Source organism: Urocampus carinirostris, chromosome 12 (assembly GCF_059441175.1).
Source record: "Urocampus carinirostris isolate Australia breed hairy pipefish chromosome 12, RoL_Ucar_1.0, whole genome shotgun sequence".
Classification (NCBI taxonomy): Eukaryota; Metazoa; Chordata; class Actinopteri; order Syngnathiformes; family Syngnathidae; genus Urocampus; species Urocampus carinirostris.
This window is the reverse complement of record NC_142360.1, coordinates 7641464-7663220: the sequence shown is the minus strand read 5'-3', so window position 1 is coordinate 7663220 and position 21757 is coordinate 7641464. Positions and strand designations below refer to the sequence as shown.

Here is a 21757-nt window from a genome sequence, read left to right as displayed (position 1 = left end):
CAGCCCTCACTCTTACTGTAGTATTTATTGCATGTGCCTTATAGTCCAATGCAATATTTTGAGGGTGCGGCTTATAATCTTGTGTATGTTACATATTTTGTGATTTTCCAATTTTAAAATGGTACAAACTGGGTTTATTAAATGAATCTATGTATCTTTTTTTTTTTATTAATTAATTTTAAGCTATATTCCCTACGTTGCGAGGAAATTCTCAGAGGGCGTGACAATCCTATAAAAAATGTACATATTGATAGTCTAACTGCTCGCTTTATTTTTCTAGTTTTACTAAAACGGCAATTTTTTTAACGTTTTATTTTTTTCATATTACACTATGTTGACTGTCTTAATTGTAAATCAAATGTATACATTAATATATGAATACTTTGATTTTATGACAAAAAGGAGGGAACATATTGTTATCTTTATTTTCCTTTTTCCAATTCATTTTTATTTTAAGACAATTCAACATATTTTTATGATTTTCCAAAAGGAATAAAAATATAGTATTTATCTTTTACTATTTATGTATTCAATTGTATTATTTTTTGTATTTTTTTTTCTGTTCCCAACCGAATTTCTCAAACATTTTCCTTTTTTCAGATCTGTCAAGTCAATGGTTCTCTTTGATTTACCTTTTATTGGAACTATACATGTATCCATAGTTTTATTGCAACAAAAAAAAAACTAAAGAAAGACGAAATAATATGTAAAAATTGTATTACGTTTGAACGTGTTGTAATTTTTTTTTTTTTTTAAATCAGCGCAAAACAACATGACCTTTAAAGTGAAGAAACAAATGAAAAACAACCCCAAATACTTATTGAGCTTTAATTGAACCACGAGGAATGTTACATCAGACTGAATTGGACTTACATGAAAATGCGTTATTTTCTTTTTTTTAAAGTAGATGGATTTTACAATGGTTATTGACATCGCCATTTCTCTTTTGGGGAAAAATTCAAACACACTGGCTAAATTAATTTTAATCCGCCCGGTGTTATATAGATTCAGTTTCAGCATTCTTCGTATAAAACATGAAAAGAAAAATCTTGAAGAAAACTTGAGCTCCATTATGCGGTGACGGTGGGAGTGTACTGCATGGCTAGCCTGTCGAACTCATTCTCCTGCACGGGGGGAAAAAAGGGGAAAAAAACATTAAAGAACAGCTGCGCATAGCATGATTTGTTTGCTAATATGTGGATAATCTAGTGTTTATGTACATCTGTGCTATTGTGCAACAGAATGTGTGACAAAGGCCAAAGACTTAGAGTAACTTTTGGCAGGGCTCCCAGAACGCCTGCGGCGCTTCCACTTAAGACAGCCGGCCAGGTTGAAGAAAATGCACGCGTATCGATAATCAGGTCAACTTATGTCTAGCTTTTAAGTTTGCAGCTGGTTCAGAATGCTGCAGCTAGACTTTTGACTAAGACCAACAAGTTTGAGCATATTACTCCTGTATTGGCCAACTTGCACTGGCTCCCAGTCCACTTAAGATGTGACTTTAAAGTTCTCTTATAGACATATAAATGTTTGCATGGACTTGCACCCTCTTATCTCTCTGATTTGATTTCCCCCTATGTTCCTGCATGGAGTCTGCGCTCGGAAAATGCCAGTCTACTTGTGACTCCGAGAGCCAAGAAGTCTGCAGGCTCGAGAGCGTTCTCCATCCGGGCCCCGGTGTTATGGAATGCCCTGCCTCCGGAGATAAGATCTGCAACCTTAATGGAAGTTTTTAAATCGAGGCTTAAGACACACTTCTATTCCAAAGCTTATGATTGATGCCCATCTCATATTCTGTATTGTCTTGTCTTTTTCCGACTGCCTGGCTGGTGGTGATACGAAGGAGAAGGACGATTTGGAGATGAGTCAGCGGACCAGCGTTTGACCTGAAGCATGTGAACGCCTGCATGGACTAGCTGGCAGAGATGGGAAACTGCGTCGTGGCCGTCATAGACTTTCTGAACTAGTTTACAGGCCGCTGCGGTCTTGCAATTTCCGGACAAATTTTCAACATCTTACCTAGTGTTTACTATGCTTGTGTATAGTAATGCTAATTGTGATTCACCCTGGTCATCCTGGAAGGGGGATTACCACTTGTGAGGTCCTTTCTCAAGGTTTCTCTTTTCCTCACGCTGAGGTTTTGAGTTGTTCCTTGCCCGCATGTTGGTTTAAGATCAGGTAATTGTGTAATTGTAATTCTGTGCAGTCCTTTGAGACATTTTTGTGATTAAAGGCTATATAAATAAATGTGAGTTGACTTGACTTGAACTTAAACGTTGCAATATTTGTATTTAGTTTGAAGACTGAGTGAGCGTCTTCTAATCATTGGTGTTCAGATTGACCACTCTGTCTGTTTCTTATTGGCACAGAAAACAGTAAAGATATGCGTATAATGTAATACGGTTAAAGTGACAGTGTTTAAAATTCACCCCTGGATGTTTTTGTAGCTTAAAATGATGTTGAAGCGTCTGCACTGAGAAAGGACGCACTATGGAAGCCTGAAGGATGCCACAGAGCAAAACTTGCTAGTGGCAAACCACAGCCTGCATGAGTGGCTAGAGAAGAAAATGGTGGGGGGGAAAAAAAGTGGAAAATGCCTGTATCGTAGAACTCAGCAACTCTTTGCTCGGGAAAAACAAGTGACACTGAAAGATGAAGCATGAGCAGCTATCAATAACGACGAGCCATGGTCAGCAGCCAAGTGGCTAACAAAGGCTAGAAAAGGAAACCGTGGAAAAAAACTGGAAGATGCCGGAATCATGAGACTCGGCAACCATCACATGCAGGGCTCAGTTTTGTAAGGTAAGTGACCCTGTCTTGTACTAGAAAAATAAGTTCAAATGTGTTGGACTTTTTCTTGAAAATAGCTTAATTCACAGCTTTAGGGGGAATGAATAAATATTAAGTTTTTACAAAATTACATAAAAATCAATACAAATAAATAAAAAAGGAAAAATAACAAGTATAAAAATACCAATTAAATATTTCCAACAAAATGAGTTAGAAAAATAATTTACCCAAATAACCTCCTACAACATGATTGCCACAAATAGAATTCTATTCAAACAACTTCGTTTGCAACTAAGTCTCAATTATAGTTTGCATTGACAATTCAAACTGGAACAGGTAATTCAGTTTTTCTAAACATTTTCAATTATGCAAAGAGATATTTTCAATGAAATTGGGTTCAAAAAAGCTCATCAAACATCCCCTTGAGTAGACAAAATACTATTTTAAATGAAGTTATTTTACATCGTACAAAAGATAAATGTGTGCGCAGCCCACTTAAGCAATCCAAATGTAAATAGCCAACGCCTGCAATGTATGCCATTGCAGGCTCATACACTACATTACATTACACCATATCAATCAATACAATGAGAAGCGCAAAGGTCACCTTGGAAAAATAGTCTTTCAGGAAAGGGTGAGCCCGATATGCATCTTTCAGTTGAGAGAGGTACCGATTGGTCACCTGTGGACGAAAAGTGATGTAATTAAAAAGAGATAGGGAAGAAATATGACGTAACCCAAACGGGTTACTAAAAAAGTGATTTCCTACCACATTAAACATCAACGCAATGACTATCCATCTCTGGTACGGACTCGCAACGAATTGTGCAAGCGTCCATTAAGTGTTGCACAAACATTTAACCTCGTCAAAGATGTAATCACGGGTTATCTCTGTGTAGTGATGGCTAAGAGTCAATGATCAGCACTCCGTTACATCAAGTCGTTATCATTTGTAAGGGTGCAAAGCACTGACTCGGTACGAAGCGCAAAAGATATGATTAGACCGACCGTTTTGTGGTAAAATGATTACGTAATTATGATAATCTGCAAACTACATGCAATAATCAAAATGAAGGAAACTCAGTAGGATTAATTGAGATGATGTCGATCAGTACATACAACCAAATGTGTGTCTGTAAAAACTAAATGTAATGCATGGCTTGTCGACCAGGACCAAAAGTCTAACCTCGGGGGCTTTTCCGAGGTGCTGAGTCAGCACTACCAGGTTGATCAACGTCTCAGGGTGGCTGCTGTCCTGTAAATGAGGATTAACAAAGGAAACGTGGGAGGTTCAGTGTAACGTAAAAGGTCACATAGCTCCGCCAATAATCACAAAACTATAATCCCGGAGTCTGCCACGTCAATCAGGTGAAAAGGCCTTATCTGAGTGATTACAATCAAAGTTACCCTATCATTGCATGTCAACCACAAATGGGCATCCCCAACGTTATCGAATTGAATTCTTGTCAAACGCTTTGGCGCCCCCTGCTGATGCAATGAAAACATCACGCTTATTTGACACTAATCCAACTTCATAACAATCCTCTCACAGCCGCATATTAATGACAAAACTTTTTATCTACGTGGATATTATGGTCCAATCTAAGTACAAAAAAATAAAAACCACAATGAAAGGTTTAGTGTGGCACAAAAAACAAAAATTTTGTATATATATATATATATATATATATATATATATATATATATATTTATTAATGTCCATCCAAGTATTTCCGTTTGAGCAGGCAAATCATCAAAGTTTGACCAGCGTTTCCATCTCACCTTGTCTAGCGCCTCCTGCAGCGCTCCTTCGGCCTCCTCCCACTTGTTCTGAGCCATGTAGCAAGCCGCCTGTCCATTGAGAAGCAGCAGCGTGGAGGAGTACTTGTCGGACATCTCCTGGAAAATATAGTAGGCGTCTTGCAGCTTTTCTCCACCCTGGGGACACACGGAAAAGTTTCCCAAAAGGGAAAAGTGTGATTAAATTCTGCAGGTGAAAATTGAGCCTTTGGGGACTGATCTGCTCACCACTGCCAAATTCACCCAAGCTGTGGCTAGCTGGGTTAGCGTGGCGTCCTCGTCTTGCTCCTGCATCTTCTTCAGCTCCTTCCTGTCAGGGAATAGAGTCGGGATTGAGATGGACTAAAACATGCTGGAATTAAAACCAAGGAGACAAACAACATCGTACTTTACAATCTTTTACCAGAGTGTCATCAGCATAACCCAGAAAATAATTGGCTGCTCTCTGCCAAGTCTGGTGGACATTGCCTGCTCGCGTCACACAGCAGAGACAACATTATCAAGGACTCCTCTTACCCTGGCCACCACCTCTTTGACCTGATGACCTCTGGCAGACACCACAGGTTTCTTAAAACAGGACCTAACAGGCTTAGAGACAGTTCCTTCCCCGGAGGCATCACCGCCGTAAAAAATATCCATAGCCTGCCTATGTATAGGAAACTGTACATTGATATTTAATTTCTGTATTTTAGCACAATGTTGCTGCTAATGTCATTGCACTATTTTTGGTGCCCTTAAAATTTGGGCCAGTCAACAACAACTACCGTGTAAACATTACCCATCTCCATCATATTTGTATTATTTAAGTTTTTTTTAATTTATTTAATGTTTGTGTCACATCTATTCCTGTTGTAAACCATCTACACAACGTTGTGATCGATGACAATAACAACAATTCTTCTCTGTCCCAGGTTGTTGTGCTTTGCTTTTTGGGGTTTCACAAGAATCCCTTTAAAAAGATACAGTGGCTTACGAAACTATTTGGCCCTCTTGAACTTTTTGACCATTTGCCACATTTCAGACTTCAAACATCAAGATACAAGACTGTAATTTCTTGTGAAAAAAATCAACAATAAGTGGAACACACTTTATTGGATATTTTAAACTTTTTTAACAAATAAACGAAAAAGTGGGTGTGCAAAATGATTCATCCCCATTGAGTTAATACTTTGTAGCGCCACATTTTGCTGTGATTACAGCTGCAAGTCCCTTGGGGTATGTCTCTACCTAGTTCCGCACACCGAGAAACTGATATTTTTGCCCATTCCTCCTTGCAAAACAGCTCGAGCTCAGTGAGGTTGGATGGAAAGCGTTTGTGAACAGCAGTTTTCAGTTCTTTCCACAGATTCTCAATTGGATTGAGGTCTGGACTTTGACTAGGCCATTCCAACACCTTGATATGTTTTTTGATTAACCATTCCATTGTAGGTTTTGCTTTATGTTTTGGATCATTGTCTTGATGGAAGAAAAATCTTCGTCCCAGTCTCAGGTCTTTTGAAGACTCAAGTCAAGTCAAGTCAAATTTATTTATATAGCCCTTAATCACAAAAAATGTCTCAAAGGACTGCACAGGATTACAGTTACAAAATTACACAATTACCTGATCTTAAACCAGCATGCGACTCCATCAGGTTTTCTTCCAGAATGGTCCTGTATTTGGCTCCATCCATCTTCCCATCTATTTTAACCATCTTCCCTGTCCCTGCTGAAGAAAAGCAGGCCCAAACCATGATGCTGCCACTACCATGTTTGACTGTGGGGATGGTGTGTTGAGGGTGATGAGCTGTGCTGCTTTTACGCCAAACATGTCTTGCATTGTTAACAAAAAGTTTGATTTTGGTCTCATCTGACCAGAGCTCCTTCTTCCACATGTTTGGTGCGTCTCCCAGGTGGCTTATGGCAAACTTTAAATGACACTTTTTACAGATATCTTTAAGACACGGCTTCCTTCTTGCCACTCTTCCATAAAGGGCAGATTTGTGCAGTATACGACTGATTGTTGTCCTGTGGACAGATTCTCCCACCTCAGCTGTTGACCTCTGCAGTTCATCTTGAGTGATCATGGACTTCTTGGCTGCATCTCTGATCAAGTTTCTCTTTGTATGAGCTGAAAGTTTAGGGGGAAGGCCCGATCTTGGTAGATTTGCAGTGGTTTGATACTCTTTCCATTTCAATATTATTGCTTGCACAGTGCTCCTTGGGATGTTTAAAGCTTGGGAAATCTTTTTGTTTCAAAATCCAGCTTTAAATTTCTCCACAACAATATCTCGAACCTGCCTGGTGTGTTCCTCGTTCTTCATGATGCTCTCTGCGCTTTAAACAGACCTCTGAGACTATCACAGTGAAGGTGCAATTATACATAGACTTGATTACACACAGGTGGATTCCATTTATCATCGTTAGTCATTTAGATCAACATTGAATCATTCAGCGATCCTCACTGAACCTCTGGACAGAGTTTGCTGGACTGAAAGTAAAGGGGCTGAATAATTTTGCACACCCACGTTTTCATTTTTTATTTGTTAAACAAGTTTAAAATATCCAATTAGGTGTGTTCCACTTCATGATTGTGTCCCACTTATCGTTGATGCTTCACAAGAAATTACAGTTTTATATCTTTATGTTTGAAGTCTGAAATGTGGCAAAAGGTCACAAAGTTCAAGGGGGCTAAATAGTTTCGCAAGCCACTGAATACAATAACAGGCATCGAATATCTAAGATAAAACCAACATGAACAATGGTTTCCAGCTTCCAAGGGCTTGTTCAACTGCTTCTTACCTGGCCAAGTCAACACGATCCAGACTCAGAAGCACTTGAATTGTCATGGCCATGCTGAAAAAACAAGTTATTACACAAACGGTTACGCTTTAGTGATTGCATTTGTTTAGTTTCATCCAAATTTAGAGCATGCATCATGTAAAAGCATTTAAACCAATCTTACCACTCTAGGCTGTCTCCTTGGTGAAGCGTCCTCAGAGCGGAATCGGTGTTTGTTGCATGGTGGTAGATGGAAGCACCCATGAGGAGGAACGTGGTGTTGGCAGCATCCACACTCTTTGCCATTTTCTTGTCAAGGTCTTCCACAATAGAATCCCTAATCGGAAGATTAAAAATAGCTGTTCAAATGGAAAATTATTGTAGGAAATAAATCCCTCTCCTTGACAAAATACAGATCATTGAGAAACGGCATCCTGCATTACAGCGTTTTCACTTTACACAGTGGAATAAGAGGTTTTTTGGCCCATTTTATGTCATTGAGTATTAAAGCCCGACCCAGCCCAAGCTTGACCAATTAACTTGATTTGAAGGGCCGAGACTAAAAAAAAAAAAAAACCCTGAATATTTTATTCGTGAGGGCTGGGCTGCGCTGTGCGAGAGCGTGGCTGAAACCATTGCACAGATCCTCCACCGTTCAACATATAGAATAAGAAACCAAGAACAATGACAGGTTTACCTATCGTGAGACAGCACACCTATCTACGGGTGTCGCGTAGTGATGACGTCAAGTCTGGGGAATTCCGATCACTCCACGGTACTACTCATACCCGCCTACAAACAACAGCTCAAGCAAGTTCCACCTACCAAACGTCACCAGCTGATGTGGATAAACTGCGTGGATGTTTGGAGTGCACCGACTGGGAAGTACTCAAACACGGGAATGACATCAACGAGTACACGGATACTGTGTCGGATTACGTACGTTGCTGCCAGGAGCTTTGTCTATCTACTACGTCCAAAACCATGGTTCAAGAAGTCCATCTGGAAATTTATTGTTGCCAAGGACTCCGCCTAAAGACACAAGGACTCGGACCCCGACGCTTACCGCCAAGCGAAATCAGCGTTGAGAAAGGGTGTTAAGGCCGCCAAACGTTCATTCCGCGATAGGGTAGAGATACAATTCGACACTCAGGACTCCAGAGCTCTAAGGTCAAACTTGAAGCTCAGAACTCAGTACAAAGGACCAAAGAAGACTATTGGTAATGTGGACGCTACTCTACCCGATCAGCTCAATGATTTTCATGCCCGATTTGACAAGGACAATAGTAGTACTCCAGTGCCAGCCCCGGTGACCGAGGACGACAATCCTTTGATCATCAGTGAAGAAGAGGTAAGATGTGATTTCGGGAAATCCCCAGGCCCCGATAAACTCTCACCCCGCCTTCTCAAAAAGTGTGCTTCTCAACTTGCCCCTGTCTTTACTGGTATTTTCAATTGGTCTTTGAGTTCAGCTACTGTACCATCGTGTTGGAAGCGCACCAAAATTGTACCGGTCTTGAAGAAGAACATTGTCTGAACGATCATTGACCCATAGCACTCACGTCCATGATCATGAAAACTTTCGAGAACATCGTATTGAAATTCATGAAGTCCTTTCTACCATCGAATCTAGATCCGTACCAATTCGCGTATCGTGCTAATAGAAGTGTAGATGATGCAATTTCAATTTTTCATGAGATTCTAAGTCATCTTGAGCATAGGAATTCATACGTAGGGTTTTATTCATAGATTTTAGTTCAGCTTTTAACACTATCATTCTTTGTAAACTACATTTTAAACTTCTTCATGACCTCAATTTTCCCGTTTTATTATCAAATTGGATTTTAGATTTCCTTCTCAATGGAGTACAGTCCGTTTGCATTGGTGAGAAAGATTCATGTTCTATTGTCCTCAACACTGGTACGCCTCAGGGCTGTCCATTGTCTCCAACTTTGTTTTCCCTATTCACTAATGATTGTCAACCCAATTCTGACCATTCACTATTCGCTAAATATGCAGACGACGCCACGGTTACTGGCTTTATTTCAAATGGAGACGAAACTGAATACCGAGCAGAAATTGATTCACTTTTCACCTGGTGTCATGAGAGTTATCTGTTATTGAATGTAGGTAAAACTAAGGCGATAATAGATTTCTGTACCAAGCCTCCCCCGCATGTGCCACTGTCAATTAATGGTAGTGAGGTGGAACTGGTCCATTCATTCAAGTTTCTGGGTACATACTTGTCAGCTGACCTCACATGGACGTCAATGCTAATGATATTCTAAAGTCAGCCAGACAAAGGCTCTACTTCCTTACTCAACTCAAATCATTCGGAATCTGTCAATCCATTCTAGTAATTTTTATTGTGCTATCATTGAATCCGTTTTAACTAGGTCAATCACAGTTTGGTTTGGTCGTGTCAATCAGAAAGAATTGTCAAAGATGAAATCAGTAGTGAGGACGGCAGAGGAAATAATAGGTAATGGCCTCCCGTCCCTGCAGAGTATCTACATCGATCGAACTACAAAACGGACACTAAAAATTATAGACGATCCCAGTCACCCTGCTCGCAGGTACTTTGATTACCCGCAGTCAGGTCGTCGTCTTCGCTCCATTGCAAGCAAGACTACACATCCTAAAGAGAGTTTTTACCCTTCCGCTATCCGTATGTTCAACGGGAATTGATTTAGGTTGTTATATATAGTATTATTATGCCAACGGCGTTCCTCCGACCTATTCTACTCTAGTCTTGTTATTTAAATATTCGTTCTTTTCAAACTATTCTATATAATTACCTTGTATTATACACTACAATATCTTTTTTACTCTACTCTTTTAAATCTATTATTTTATCATTATTGAGTGTTCACGTGTCAAATGATTTCTTGTATATATCATGTTTATGGTTAATACTGGCTGAATAAATAAATAAATACAAATACAATACAAGGTGGATAATTGGGGAAAAAAAAGAGAAGCCAACCTAGCGATAGACATTTAAGGGGTTAAGATCCTCTACTCCAAACTAACATGACCCGCTCACACAAAGTTAACTTTAACTTGGAACGTGTGTAATATCCAGTGTTCCCTGGTGGTACAAGAAAACCTTTCATTTAGGAAAACAAAACAACAACAACAAAAAAAACATTGACTTGAATACCAGGCAAAAATACCTGAACTATTGTACCAATGTTATTTTTTATTTATTTATTTTAAATCGAGAAATTTGTATTTCTTTTACATAGTACAATCCCTACTTAGGTCGCCGGCATGTTTGTCTGGCGCCTTGTTGCTTGCTGTGTCACTGGTTTTCGTTCACATTAGACAACAGTGCCATCTCGTGGTCAAATGTAACACCTGTTCCTGTATATTTATTCATAATGTCATTTAATTAAATGTACTTCTGTGACACAGACGTTTTACTTTTTCATGCTAATGAAGGCTTTATTTTCAGGATAATGAATTCAGCGCCTTTTAAGAGTTTTCAAGGATCTGCGGGAACACCGTTTAACACAATTGTTTACCGTTTGCTTTCATTCGACAAATACTCTGCAAACATCTTGACAGCTTGAAGCTCTGGTGCAGAATTGGACTTGATGTCGTCCATGACGACTGCATACTTTTTCTGCAACACATCAAGATGGCAAAGCTTCTTTAGAAGATGCTGCTTGTTGATGTTGTGACACAATTAAGGCGCTGCTCACCTGGGCAATGTATGCTCTGTACAAGAAAGTGTCCCTTTCGATCTCCTTTTCTGGCGTAGAAGTCTTCCGAAGAAGAAATAAACACGAATCTTGTCAGATCAATGGCAAGACTAGCTTTATATCAATTATCGTTTTAGTCGGTGACACTCGACTCAACGGGTTGATTTTAGAGGCGCTAACTTCATGTTTTGTGTTTAAACGAGAAAAAAAACTTACCTTTACTTTTTGGGCTTCATTAATACACTGTTGATAACTGCCTATGTAAAAAGCGTTTTTGACATCGAAAAGCTCGTCAACGTCAGTCTGCTGCGCGGCCATGTTGAAAATAACTTGAGTTTCCGGACACGTCGCGGAGTGACGCCACTTCCTTTTTTGTATGGTGCTTTATGGGAAATGCAGTTTCAAGTACAAAAAATATAGTTTCGAAACATTTTAACAACTTTTAAGGTTTTTTTCTACTTTAATCGTAGATGTTAAGAGAAAGATAAAGATACAAACTATGAATAGAAAAAGGTTCCTATTTTTTTTGTAACATGAATAACCAGTAGAGGGCAGGCAATGTGAGCAGTCATCTGGACGCTGAGCGGTCTATTTAATAATGGGAGCGGCCAATTAAGGTAGCATTCTGTGATTGGTGGAGCATTCTTTTTTTCCTGCACAACTCGAATTTATTTGGAGATCACTTAAAAAACAATCACAATTAAAAATGTAAATACCTTTGGGGGAAATGCTTATTTGTTTGTAGAAGAGATCGGGTACAGCTGTAACACGGATAGTTGTAATAGTCAGAGTATGACCAATTGGAAGAGAGTTTTATCAATTGACATAGGTTACAGTACTGTACTCTCATTTACATTTTGACCTCACACAAGACATTTGAAGACTCTGTGTGACATTGTCTCAATTTTATGGTCAAAAACACAGTTTTCAGGTAAGATTTAAAAAAAAACGAGACGAAAAAAACATCAATAAAGGGAAAAAAATAAAAGGTTAGAAGAATCTAAATAATACAAGAAAAATTAGTAGAAGGAAGGAAAAGCTGGAAAAATATGAAAAATAGGAAAAATGCTAGAAAATAGAAAAAAGCTTCGGATAGTAAAAAAGGAAAATAAATGAAAAGAAGAATAAAACAGGTCCTCTCACAGATGCCTACCATGTCATTAGGCTGGAATATATTACTTCCTGTTGAGCACATCCTGTATTTGGGTTGCATCTGAGCGGAGCTTCACTGCTTTAAAATGTGTGAAAACTAAGCCAAGAAGCTCACTTCTTCATGCTGATGTACACTGAAAAGGAAATTAGCACATCTATAGACAATGACATTTTCATCAACAAAGTTACAGAGACCAGTGCTTTATTTAGGAGTATTTTGATGTTTTAAGCAGCCTACTTAAAATGTGTCTAATTAAGCTACTTCATTAGAGTTTAGAGTAAAGCCTGACAATCCTTTGGGAAGTCAAATGCAATTTTAATTTCAAATAACATACGTCAATATGTTTTATCTATATCACATTACCCAGATTTTAGCTAACCTGCATTGGCAACCTGTTAGCTTAAAATTTGATTTTAAGGTTCTGTTGGTATTCCCTCATGTGCGGTCCCTTCTCAAGATTTCTTCAATTTTGTCTGAAGTTTTCCAGTTTTTCCTTGCCCTCATGTAGGTTTTAGATCAGGGGATGGTGTAATAATAGTCTGTGGTCTGTGCAGCCCTTTAAGACTACTTGTGATTAAGGGCTATACAAATAAACTAGACTTGACTATATCAGAATCTTTTACATAATTTTCCTTTGAATTTAAATGGTAAAGATTTTTCTGTTATTTTATCAACATGTACCTGAATTTCTTCCCAATAAGAATCTATCATAAGAGCTCGCTGCTGTTCCATTCATTCAAATGATCGTCCATGTATTTTTTTTGCCTATTACTTATATCAGTATTTTTATTTTGAAGTTTTTTGTTTTTTTTACCAGTAGGAGGTGCCAAATAATAAATACTATCCCTTTTTTAAAAATGTATGACATTATTATCTTATTCTGCTTGTTTTATACTATCAAAGCTAATGGAACAAAATGTCTTGATGCCTCCATTTTTAGTCTGCTCCATTTTTTTCCCTGAGTGATTGCAACATAAAAGTGAATGTGCAAACATGATTTCATGTTGCTGTGCCCATATAGTAATATGAACATTTTTGTTTTCACTTTTTTGTACCAGTACCAGAGGCATAGTTTTGGCGTGGACGGTAACATGTTCAAACAGTCATCAAGGAATGATTGTTTTATCCCCACCATTATTATGTAATCACTTTATATCCCCACCAATGCAGATACCAAACATATGTCCTTGACTAGTACATTTTTTCCCCTTTGAAGCAGAGCAGAGAGGATGAGCACTTTGCCACCTCTGATTATAGAAGAAAGGATGAGATGTAGTTTTGTTTGCTGACGAGTGACATTTAAATGTAGTAAGAAGGAACATGTCAGAGTTGGCAGCTGTTAGTTAAATTGTATACCTGTAGCATGTCAATGGAACCCTGTCCTACTAGCACCGCACTCACAAATAGGTCTGAAATCTCCCTTGTCTCAAAGCGGAGCTCCATAACATTGCTACTCTCCTAAATCATCCATCGGTAAACCGTTCTCATCTTCCTCCTTGTTGAGCTGAGTACTTTAAGCGCGATTTGATTTTTGCAACCCGGAGATAGAATAAGAGCTTGCTCTGTCCACTCCACGCATCTGCCCGGTATTGCAGTACTTCCGGGAGCGGTGCATTCGCAATGATCGCAGCAAGGCTTTGGGGCTAGGACCTTAGCTCGGCCTTTTGGCTGAGAGTAAGTGTCCCGGCGCCTTGGCTTTGTAGCGTATTATGAACTTACCGATAACGAATAATGGCTAATGAATAGCGAAGATAGATCAATAACCCTTAAAAATCCCCATCCACTATCTGCACCCCTTATCCTCAGTAGGGTTGCGGGGGTGCTGGAGCCCATCCCAGCCATCTCCGGGCAGTGGCCAGTGGAGACCCTGAACTGGCTGCCAGCCAGTCGCAGGGCACACAGAGACATTCAACCATGCGCTCATTCACACCGGGGGACAATTTGGACCGGACAATTAACCTGACCTGTATGTTTTTTGGAATTTGGGAAGAAACCGGCATGCCGGAGGAAACCCACCAAAGCACGGGGAGAACATGCAAACTCCACACGGGGAGGTTGCGGTAGCTGGACTTAAACCATGAACCTCCCCACCGTGGGGCTGCGCGCCAACCACTCAGACCGACGCGCCGCCTCTCCTAAATCAATAGGTTTAAAATTAATGACTACAAAGAAGAAGAGAGTCTTAACTGTCATTGGTTACAACATTTTGCTCATTGTTTACAATAAGATTTGACGTGGCACACCCGAGTAAACATGTGATAAAGACTCGTTCAGTGCGTTTTCAAAAGCCTTGTCGCTAAGTGCCAAAACATTTTGTTTTATTAAAATATATATATAATTAAAAAGGGTTCGGGAATAATTTCAGAATGATGAATCACCATTAGATGGCAGGAGTAGCTTTGATCAGATCTTTGTCCACACATCGACGAAGCCCTTACTTTCTAGTGATTGGAGTAGGGCAAGTTATAAAAAGTTTTAAAGATGACAAAGTCCCTTATTATTGTTGGACAGGGAGGGATGGTGTTTCATGCATGTCCGCAGCAACATAGTCCCCAGGGTGACCAAAACCGTGTGAAAACGTCACCGGGAACATCGGACGCTGAAAAGTTCATGCATCGCGCAGCGACATACTGTAGTCCCCAGGGTGACCAAAACCGTGTGAAAACGTCACCGGGAACATCGGACGCTGAAAAGTTCATGCATCGTTCAGTATTCTTGCAATGAATTGTTATTTTGAGCGCAAAATGCCCTTGTGTTTATGGAAAGCATTGTTTAGATATTGGAGGTATCACAAATGAAAAAAAAGATACAGCAGAGGTGAATGTTCTGCTTGAAATACATTCTTTCACAAAAAGCCATTTTTCCTCAGAAGTTTTCTTGCAAATTAGTATTTTCAAGAAACTTAGCGATGTTCATCTGTTGTTTAATATACAACTGTAAAGGTCAAGTCAAGTTATATTTATTTGTAAAGCCCTTTATCAAAAACATCTCAAAGGGCTGTACAGAGCCCAACAACAAAATATAGTTTTTAAACTCCAAAGATTGCACAAGTATGTCAAGTCAAGTCTTGTTTATTTGTGACCCCCTTAATCACAAGGAGTCTCAAAGGGCTGCACAGACCACAGATTATTGCAAACCACAGACTATTATTACACCATCCCCTTATCTAAAACCTACATAAGGGCAAGGAAAAACTGGAAAACCTCAAAACCATTATTTGTAAACAGTGATCATCTTAAGGTGGAAATGGGGCAAACATTAGTAAAAGTGTACCTTTGCAATACAACATGCCTGGAGAAAAAGAAAAACAAAAATTATGGAACAATACCCAAAAATGGAGAAGCAAATATTTGAGTGGCTTGAAGCCCAGAGATAAAATGGATACCGAGTGTTTCGATTAAGTGTTATCAGGAAATATACCACTTTAAACTTGTACCCCTCCTGCAATTACTTAAGATCATTGAGGCTCATTTCCACCTTTATTTATTTTTTTCAAACCAGGTACAAACAGAGTTATTTTGTAAAAATGTCACAAAATACTGCAAACGAGTTTACTGACGTATTTACCTTCGGTGCAGACGGTGCTGGGCAGAGAGAAGTGTGCGCTCTGTAAATGTGCATAGTTCCGCCCACTGCTAAAGAAGAAAAACAATGAACTTTTGTTTTTACAATCATTACTTGACAATAAAGGAGTTATTTGTGAAAAATAAAAAAATGGCATGTTATCTGCTTAACCCAATTTCTCTAAATATCCCATATTGGACCATAAAAATATGTTTGGAGCCTTGGAGAATTATCCTTTTTTTTCTAATGAAAGACAAGAGTTGGGCTTTCTTTTGATACATCCTATACCTGTAAAAAGTATTTATATGCCTTTTGAAATGAGTTAAAATGGCAAAAGATAGCTGGCACTAGGGCAGCACCGCAGCACAGTGGTTAGCGCGTGAGCGGCACAGTTCTGAGGTCATGAGATCGAACCTTCCTGTGTGGAGTTTGCATGTTCTTCCCTTGCATGGGTTTCATCTGGGCACTCCGGTTTCCTCGCACATCCCAAAAACCTGCGTTTCAGGTTAATTGGCTGGTCCAAATTGTCCCTAGGTGTGAATGAACGAGTGACTTGTCTGTCCCTGTGTGCCCTGTGACTGGCTGGCAACCAGTTCAGGATGTCCCCTGCCCCCTGCCTGAAGATAGCTGGGATGGGCTCCAGCACCCCTGCGACCTTACTCAGGACAAGAAGTGTAGATAATGGATGGATGGATGGATGGATGGCACCAACTCTTCTCTTTTAAGAGAAACGTCTGGCATCGAATGAGTTAAAAATTATTTAAAAAGAATATCGTGATAGATTGTATGCATAATATTTACAGGGTAGTGGTTGTAGACTGCCTTAATTGCAAGTGTCATTAGTAGCCACATTGTGCAGAAAAAAAAGTAAAGAATTAATGCACATTTTACTGTACAAGTTTTTTTTCTGCTCACAAACATTTTGAAGTATAAAACTATGATGCGGGGTAGGGGGGAATCCCCTTCATTTTTCCCCTGCTTATTGTTTCTTCTGCACCGTTTCCTTTGGGACCTGAATAATTGCTGGAAACCTCCAGTGGGGCAGAGAGGGCGTGTCCAAATCTGCTTGACCGCCAATCCTCCTATCCAATTGGCCCAAACTTACTACCTTGCTGCGTCTTTATTGGTCCAAAACCACATCAGTCTGGTCACTTCCAGGTCTCCCCTCAACTTCAAAACTTAAAAAAAAAAACAAGCTGGCGTTGGGTTACAAGTAACGAGCTCTGGCAACCGAACTGGGGGAAGAAAACACTGAATTATTCACACATCAGTTCCTGCTACACGTTTGTAGAAAGAACAAGGAAAAGGGAGCACCGGAGACGACTTGAAACCGAAGGACGACAAGCTTGAGGCGGCCGAAGAAAATGGTGTGAAAACAGCTTGGCCCGCCTGGCCGGGAGGGATGAAGACCAGATAAGAAGTTGCGAGAAGTTCGCTGCGTTTTGGGTCGATCCACTTGACTGCTTCGAGTAAGGTGAGCCAGAATCAGGATTCAGTGATTTTTTTTTAAACAGAACATTCCATCAAGATTTTAAAAAGGGTGGGCTCTTTTGGCTTGGGGACGTCAAAAACGAATGCTGCCACTTCAAGCCCACTTTTGACACCGCGAGAGCCTCAAACGGGATGTAATTTATATTTGAATATTCTAAAGAATAAGGCCTTAATTGGCATTAAAATGTCTTCAATCCAATTTTCGAAAGTGTTAAAAATTTGAACATGTTAATAAGATTTATATTTGTTTAATCTTAAAAGCTCTAGTTACATTTATCAATTGTATTTTTTTTAAATAAATCACCTATTTACTTTAGTGGCACCGTGGCTTGACCACAATAACAGAATGATTAAAACGGCGATGTGGTTTCAGTCAGGCCTTTTAGAGCAGATGCATGTCTTCGGGCTACCCACAATGAAGACGCTTCCCTACTTACGAATGAGATGGGTTCAAGTTTTGTAAGTTGAATTTGCTCATGTGTTGCTTCAGTGCTATATTTTGTATGATTAAGGTTAACATAAGTATGTTTAAGGCTTGTATAAGTAACCTGTATTGTTTTTGTACTAAGAAATACAATTTCATAAAATAATGTGCTCTTTAAAGATAAATGAAGTTAAGTGTAACTTTCTTTTGGGATATACGCTTGAACAGGTCCTCCTCTGTTGTAAAAAGTGGCCGAAAAAAGCGATACAACCATTTTCTCAACCGCATCAAGCTTTCTTATTCCACCTTTGTTTGAAAAGAAACGGCTAGCCTCTCCTTTAAACTTTACACCAACCATATTGAATGGATGCACGAGACATTAAACAAGAACTAGGAAGTAGAAGCCGGACTACTTCTTCGAGGTGGATTCTGGGTGACCTTTCACAGTGCCACACGCCGGTAGCGTGAAGGAAGCCCTGCAGTACTGTCCTGTACTCGAAAAAAGGTGCACACAATACAAAATCTAACCCACAGGTATGTCCGGATATTTTTCGACATCCTGAAAAGAATGATCGTATCTACCGTTTTTCGTAATACAAATGGTCGTAAGTAGTGGAGCGTCTGTACCTGTATGTGAAAGTGTAATTTTATTAAGGAGTGGTTGTCCGACAAACGTTTTTCGCCTTGGCTAAAAGCTGCCCCAGGTAATGTGTACAAGGCATGATGTATTGTGTGTAATTTTGTTATGTTTTGTTTGTTTCAATTGTGTGTGTGGTTTTATTTATTTATTTATTTATTGTCATTATTATTATTATTATTTGCCGACTTGGTCGTAAATATGATTTAAAAGGGCATTTAAAAGAAATTCTTTACTTTAACATGCATTAAGTTGCAGGGATAAATAAGTTTTGTCCAGAAAAATCTTTTGGTCAAAAACTGAAATTTGGGGAAAGCCTCCGTCCTTTTCAAGACGTTAAAAACACGTCTTTTGGGGGTCTAACTTTGGACACGGTTAACACAAAAACAACTAAAATTGATCTACATTGAATGGGCTTAAAATAATCTATTATATATGTAGGCCTGGGGGACATGACAAAAATTGTTATTACAATATAAAATTTATTTTTAGTCGATATGATTAATATAGAGATAATTATGTATATCTTTTTTTCTTTTACATTTTAAGTCTTAATTTTTGCCTGTGAGCTGAAGATGACAAAAACAGATGTTGCTTTAACCAATCTTTAATGTCAGAACAAAGGTGCATGGTGACCAACTCCTACAAAGCATTTCACAAATATCAGGATCATTAAACAAAATTAAAAGATAACAAAATGAGGAATCAAAACGCAAAAAATTTGCACATGACCTAAGGTAGACCTGCATCCCTAGAAAAACAAATAAGCAGAAAGTAACAAAGTCCCAAATTCCGTCCTTAAAAGACGTTAAAATGATACCTAGGTTTCGTCCAAAATTTGTCTTCAGGTCAAAAAGTCAAAGTTGAGGTAAAATGTATCTTTAAAGATGATAAAAATACACTTTTTGGGGTCTTAATTTGGACAAGGTTAAGTCAAAAATGACTAAAATTGGTACATGTTGAATAGGCCAAACACAACTCAACTTTAGGTGTAATGGTAAATGGTCTGCATTTTTACAGCGCTTTTCACGTCAATGAAGACCTCCCAAAGTGCTTTACAATGTGCCTCACACTTACCCATTCACACACACTCTCGCACACCAATAGCGGCCATGCAGCCATGCGAGGCGCCGACCTACTTATTGGGGGTATTAGGGATTCAGTGTCTTGCCCAAGGACACTTCGACATATAACACGAAGGAGCCGGGAATCGAACCTGCAATCTCAAATTTTGGAGTAAATTTGGACAAGCTGTGAACAGAGAAACAACCAAAATTGGTCCACGTTAAATGAACCTAACTCAACTCAATTCTAATCTAATTTGGAACAAAGTCATGTCTAAATTTGGTTTAAATTTAGACATAACAAACACAAAAACAACCAAATTTGACTCAAATTGGTCCACATTAGATGGGCTAAACACAACTCTATTCTAGATATCTATAAGGTGTCTAAAGAAGACCAGTTTTTGCCATTAATTCATCTCCCAAAGACATCTGGTGCTGGGATGACTCTCTGGTCCATATTAGACATAATTAAGTCCAAAAATGAACATCTAAGATCATATATATTTTTTTTTTAATTGACAACATATTTGACAGGTTATTTCCCAACCAGCCCTAGATATCTTTTGGGCATTGGCGTTTGAGCTACCTATGGTCCTATTAGCCCATCAAACATGGACCAAATTTGTTCCAAAAACTAGTTGTTGCTGTGTTTATCTCATGTATTGTGGTCCAGATTTTAAACCCAGAATACGTTCCCCCCCCCCCCCCCCCCCCCCCCCCCCCCAACTGTTGCTTTTCAACCACTAAAACATGCTCTTTGGCTCCTCTTTTATTTATTTTTTGCTTTTTGAGTTATACACTTAACAAATTTAAGCATAATTATTTGTGAATAAAATAATATAATTACTGTCCAGATGCCTGGAACACATGAGTCGTCGGGGCAAGTACAGTGGTGTGTCTCGGGCAAGTACAGCCTGGTGGCGCCCATCCCTCTCCAGGCCAGTTTTTTGGGTAGGGGTATGCTCCCCGATGAAACGGATAGTACTGGTTTCCATGCATCTCAGTAGCAGGAGAAACCTCCTGATGTGACTCAGATACAGCATTTTTATCATCTGGTCGCTGTTGTTTTTGTTTTGAAACGTCGTCCCTTCAGAGATTAGCCTGATCTTGGCATTGATGGACAGTGGCATATGTGTGACAAAACTGTACTTGCGGTGGGTTCCTTTAACCACTAGGTTCATGGGGGCACCGTTTTCTGCGGTGTGTCTTGGGCAAGTAAAGCCTGGTGGCACCCATCCCTCTGCAGGCCAACAAATACTAGATCTTAAATCACAATATGCATTGCATCCCTTTCGTATTTTTTTTAAAATACAAACTTTGTGGCGATGACAGTATGTCCTTTGCTTTTGTGACGTATTAAAGGCTCAAAGGATCTTGTTACAGGTCGTAAGAATTAGACCACTATAACAACCATGTCAGTTAGAAATGTAATTTTACTAGAAAATCGTAACGACCCATCACTGGTGAGTTATTTTCAGAACCTTCTCAGTTGTTTGTTGGAGACCCTCGAGTTAATATTAAATGGGAAATTACAATTCTTTTCATCTTAAATTCCTGACTGTTAAATAGCCACTAGAAGGCAGCGCTACCACAGCCAGTTCTGATACAGTAAAAAGTCTGGTTTCGTCACACTACCCAATATAGGTACTCGCTGATTCTTATTCATATGGCCCAGTAATCGATCCAATAAATTAAATATTTTGCTATTCCAAAAATCAATAATTTGAAATTGGCTGAGATAGTGAAATCGAGACAAGGAATTTCGGAGTTTATTTTAATTCTCTCAAAATTGTTGCTGACACTTAAGCTTTTGCAACAGGTGGCAGAATGCCTTATGGCAGGGGTTTCAAACTCATGGCCAATAATGGCCCCCAGGATGATAGTTTGAGGCACCTCCCTTAATAGAAAAGTAAAACAGGACAGTGTGTATCATTTGCCCACTATATGTTGCTGCATTACTCCGTGTTACCGAAAACGAGTGTTAACAGTATAAAACATTGACTGAAAGAGTCCTGGGTGTCAAAACATTCACATCAATGTTTTTGTGTGTCAAAAACCTTGATGAAGTGAATTTAGAGAGTCAAGCTTAGCATCACTAAGGCTGTGAGTAAAAGCTGACTTCTGCCTACAAAAATATATTGAATGGTCTTAATTGCAACCAAAAGACTTGTCTGGCATCCACTGTTAGGTTTTGAGTAAGAAAACAGTAAGCCGAGCATGAGTCTTCTCAGCTCAGTAGACGAAGTACTTTTTAGGTAAATTCACACGCATTTCATCTTGTTTTTATTGTGTTCATCATGAGAACCAAGCCCTCATGCTTGCATTCTGATTGGCTCATTTTTCACTTTGATCGTATGCCAAACTTTT

General features: G+C 39.2%; 2 protein-coding genes, 1 long non-coding RNA gene and 1 pseudogene across 4 annotated transcripts in view; 2 read left to right on the top strand and 2 right to left on the bottom strand.

Moving 5' to 3' along the window:
• Positions 1–812: 812 nt before the first annotated feature.
• Positions 813–11438, bottom strand: cope (COPI coat complex subunit epsilon). Its single transcript, XM_088350156.1, has 10 exons — positions 11271–11438; positions 11055–11117; positions 10875–10975; positions 7532–7684; positions 7369–7422; positions 4819–4900; positions 4573–4728; positions 3977–4045; positions 3398–3472; positions 813–1124 (listed from the first exon to the last, which is right to left on the bottom strand). The coding sequence occupies exons 1-10, from the start codon at positions 11370–11372 to the stop codon at positions 1071–1073; spliced, it is 909 nt and encodes a 302-aa protein (XP_088206282.1). The 5' UTR covers positions 11373–11438; the 3' UTR covers positions 813–1070.
• A 769-nt stretch (positions 11439–12207) lies between these two features.
• On the bottom strand, positions 12208–17320 carry LOC148354800 (uncharacterized). Its single transcript, XR_015852268.1, has 3 exons — positions 16880–17320; positions 15775–15842; positions 12208–12340 (listed from the first exon to the last, which is right to left on the bottom strand). It is a non-coding gene; the product is annotated as an uncharacterized LOC148354800 (long non-coding RNA).
• LOC148354801 (U2 spliceosomal RNA) lies at positions 13689–13827 on the top strand (annotated as a pseudogene).
• Positions 16924–21757, top strand: part of tnfaip8l1 (tumor necrosis factor, alpha-induced protein 8-like 1) — a 35364-nt gene continuing 30530 nt past the window's right edge. Inside the window, exon 1 of one of the 2 annotated variants that reach the window (XM_088350174.1) lies at positions 16924–17245. Coding sequence is in view for 1 of the 2 variants with exons in the window: in XM_088350173.1 (XP_088206299.1) it covers positions 20803–20853 (51 nt within the window). In the remaining variant the exon portion in view is untranslated. Of the gene's footprint in view, positions 17246–20764; positions 20854–21757 lie in introns of those variants that run through there. The other variant, XM_088350173.1, reaches the window with a different exon arrangement.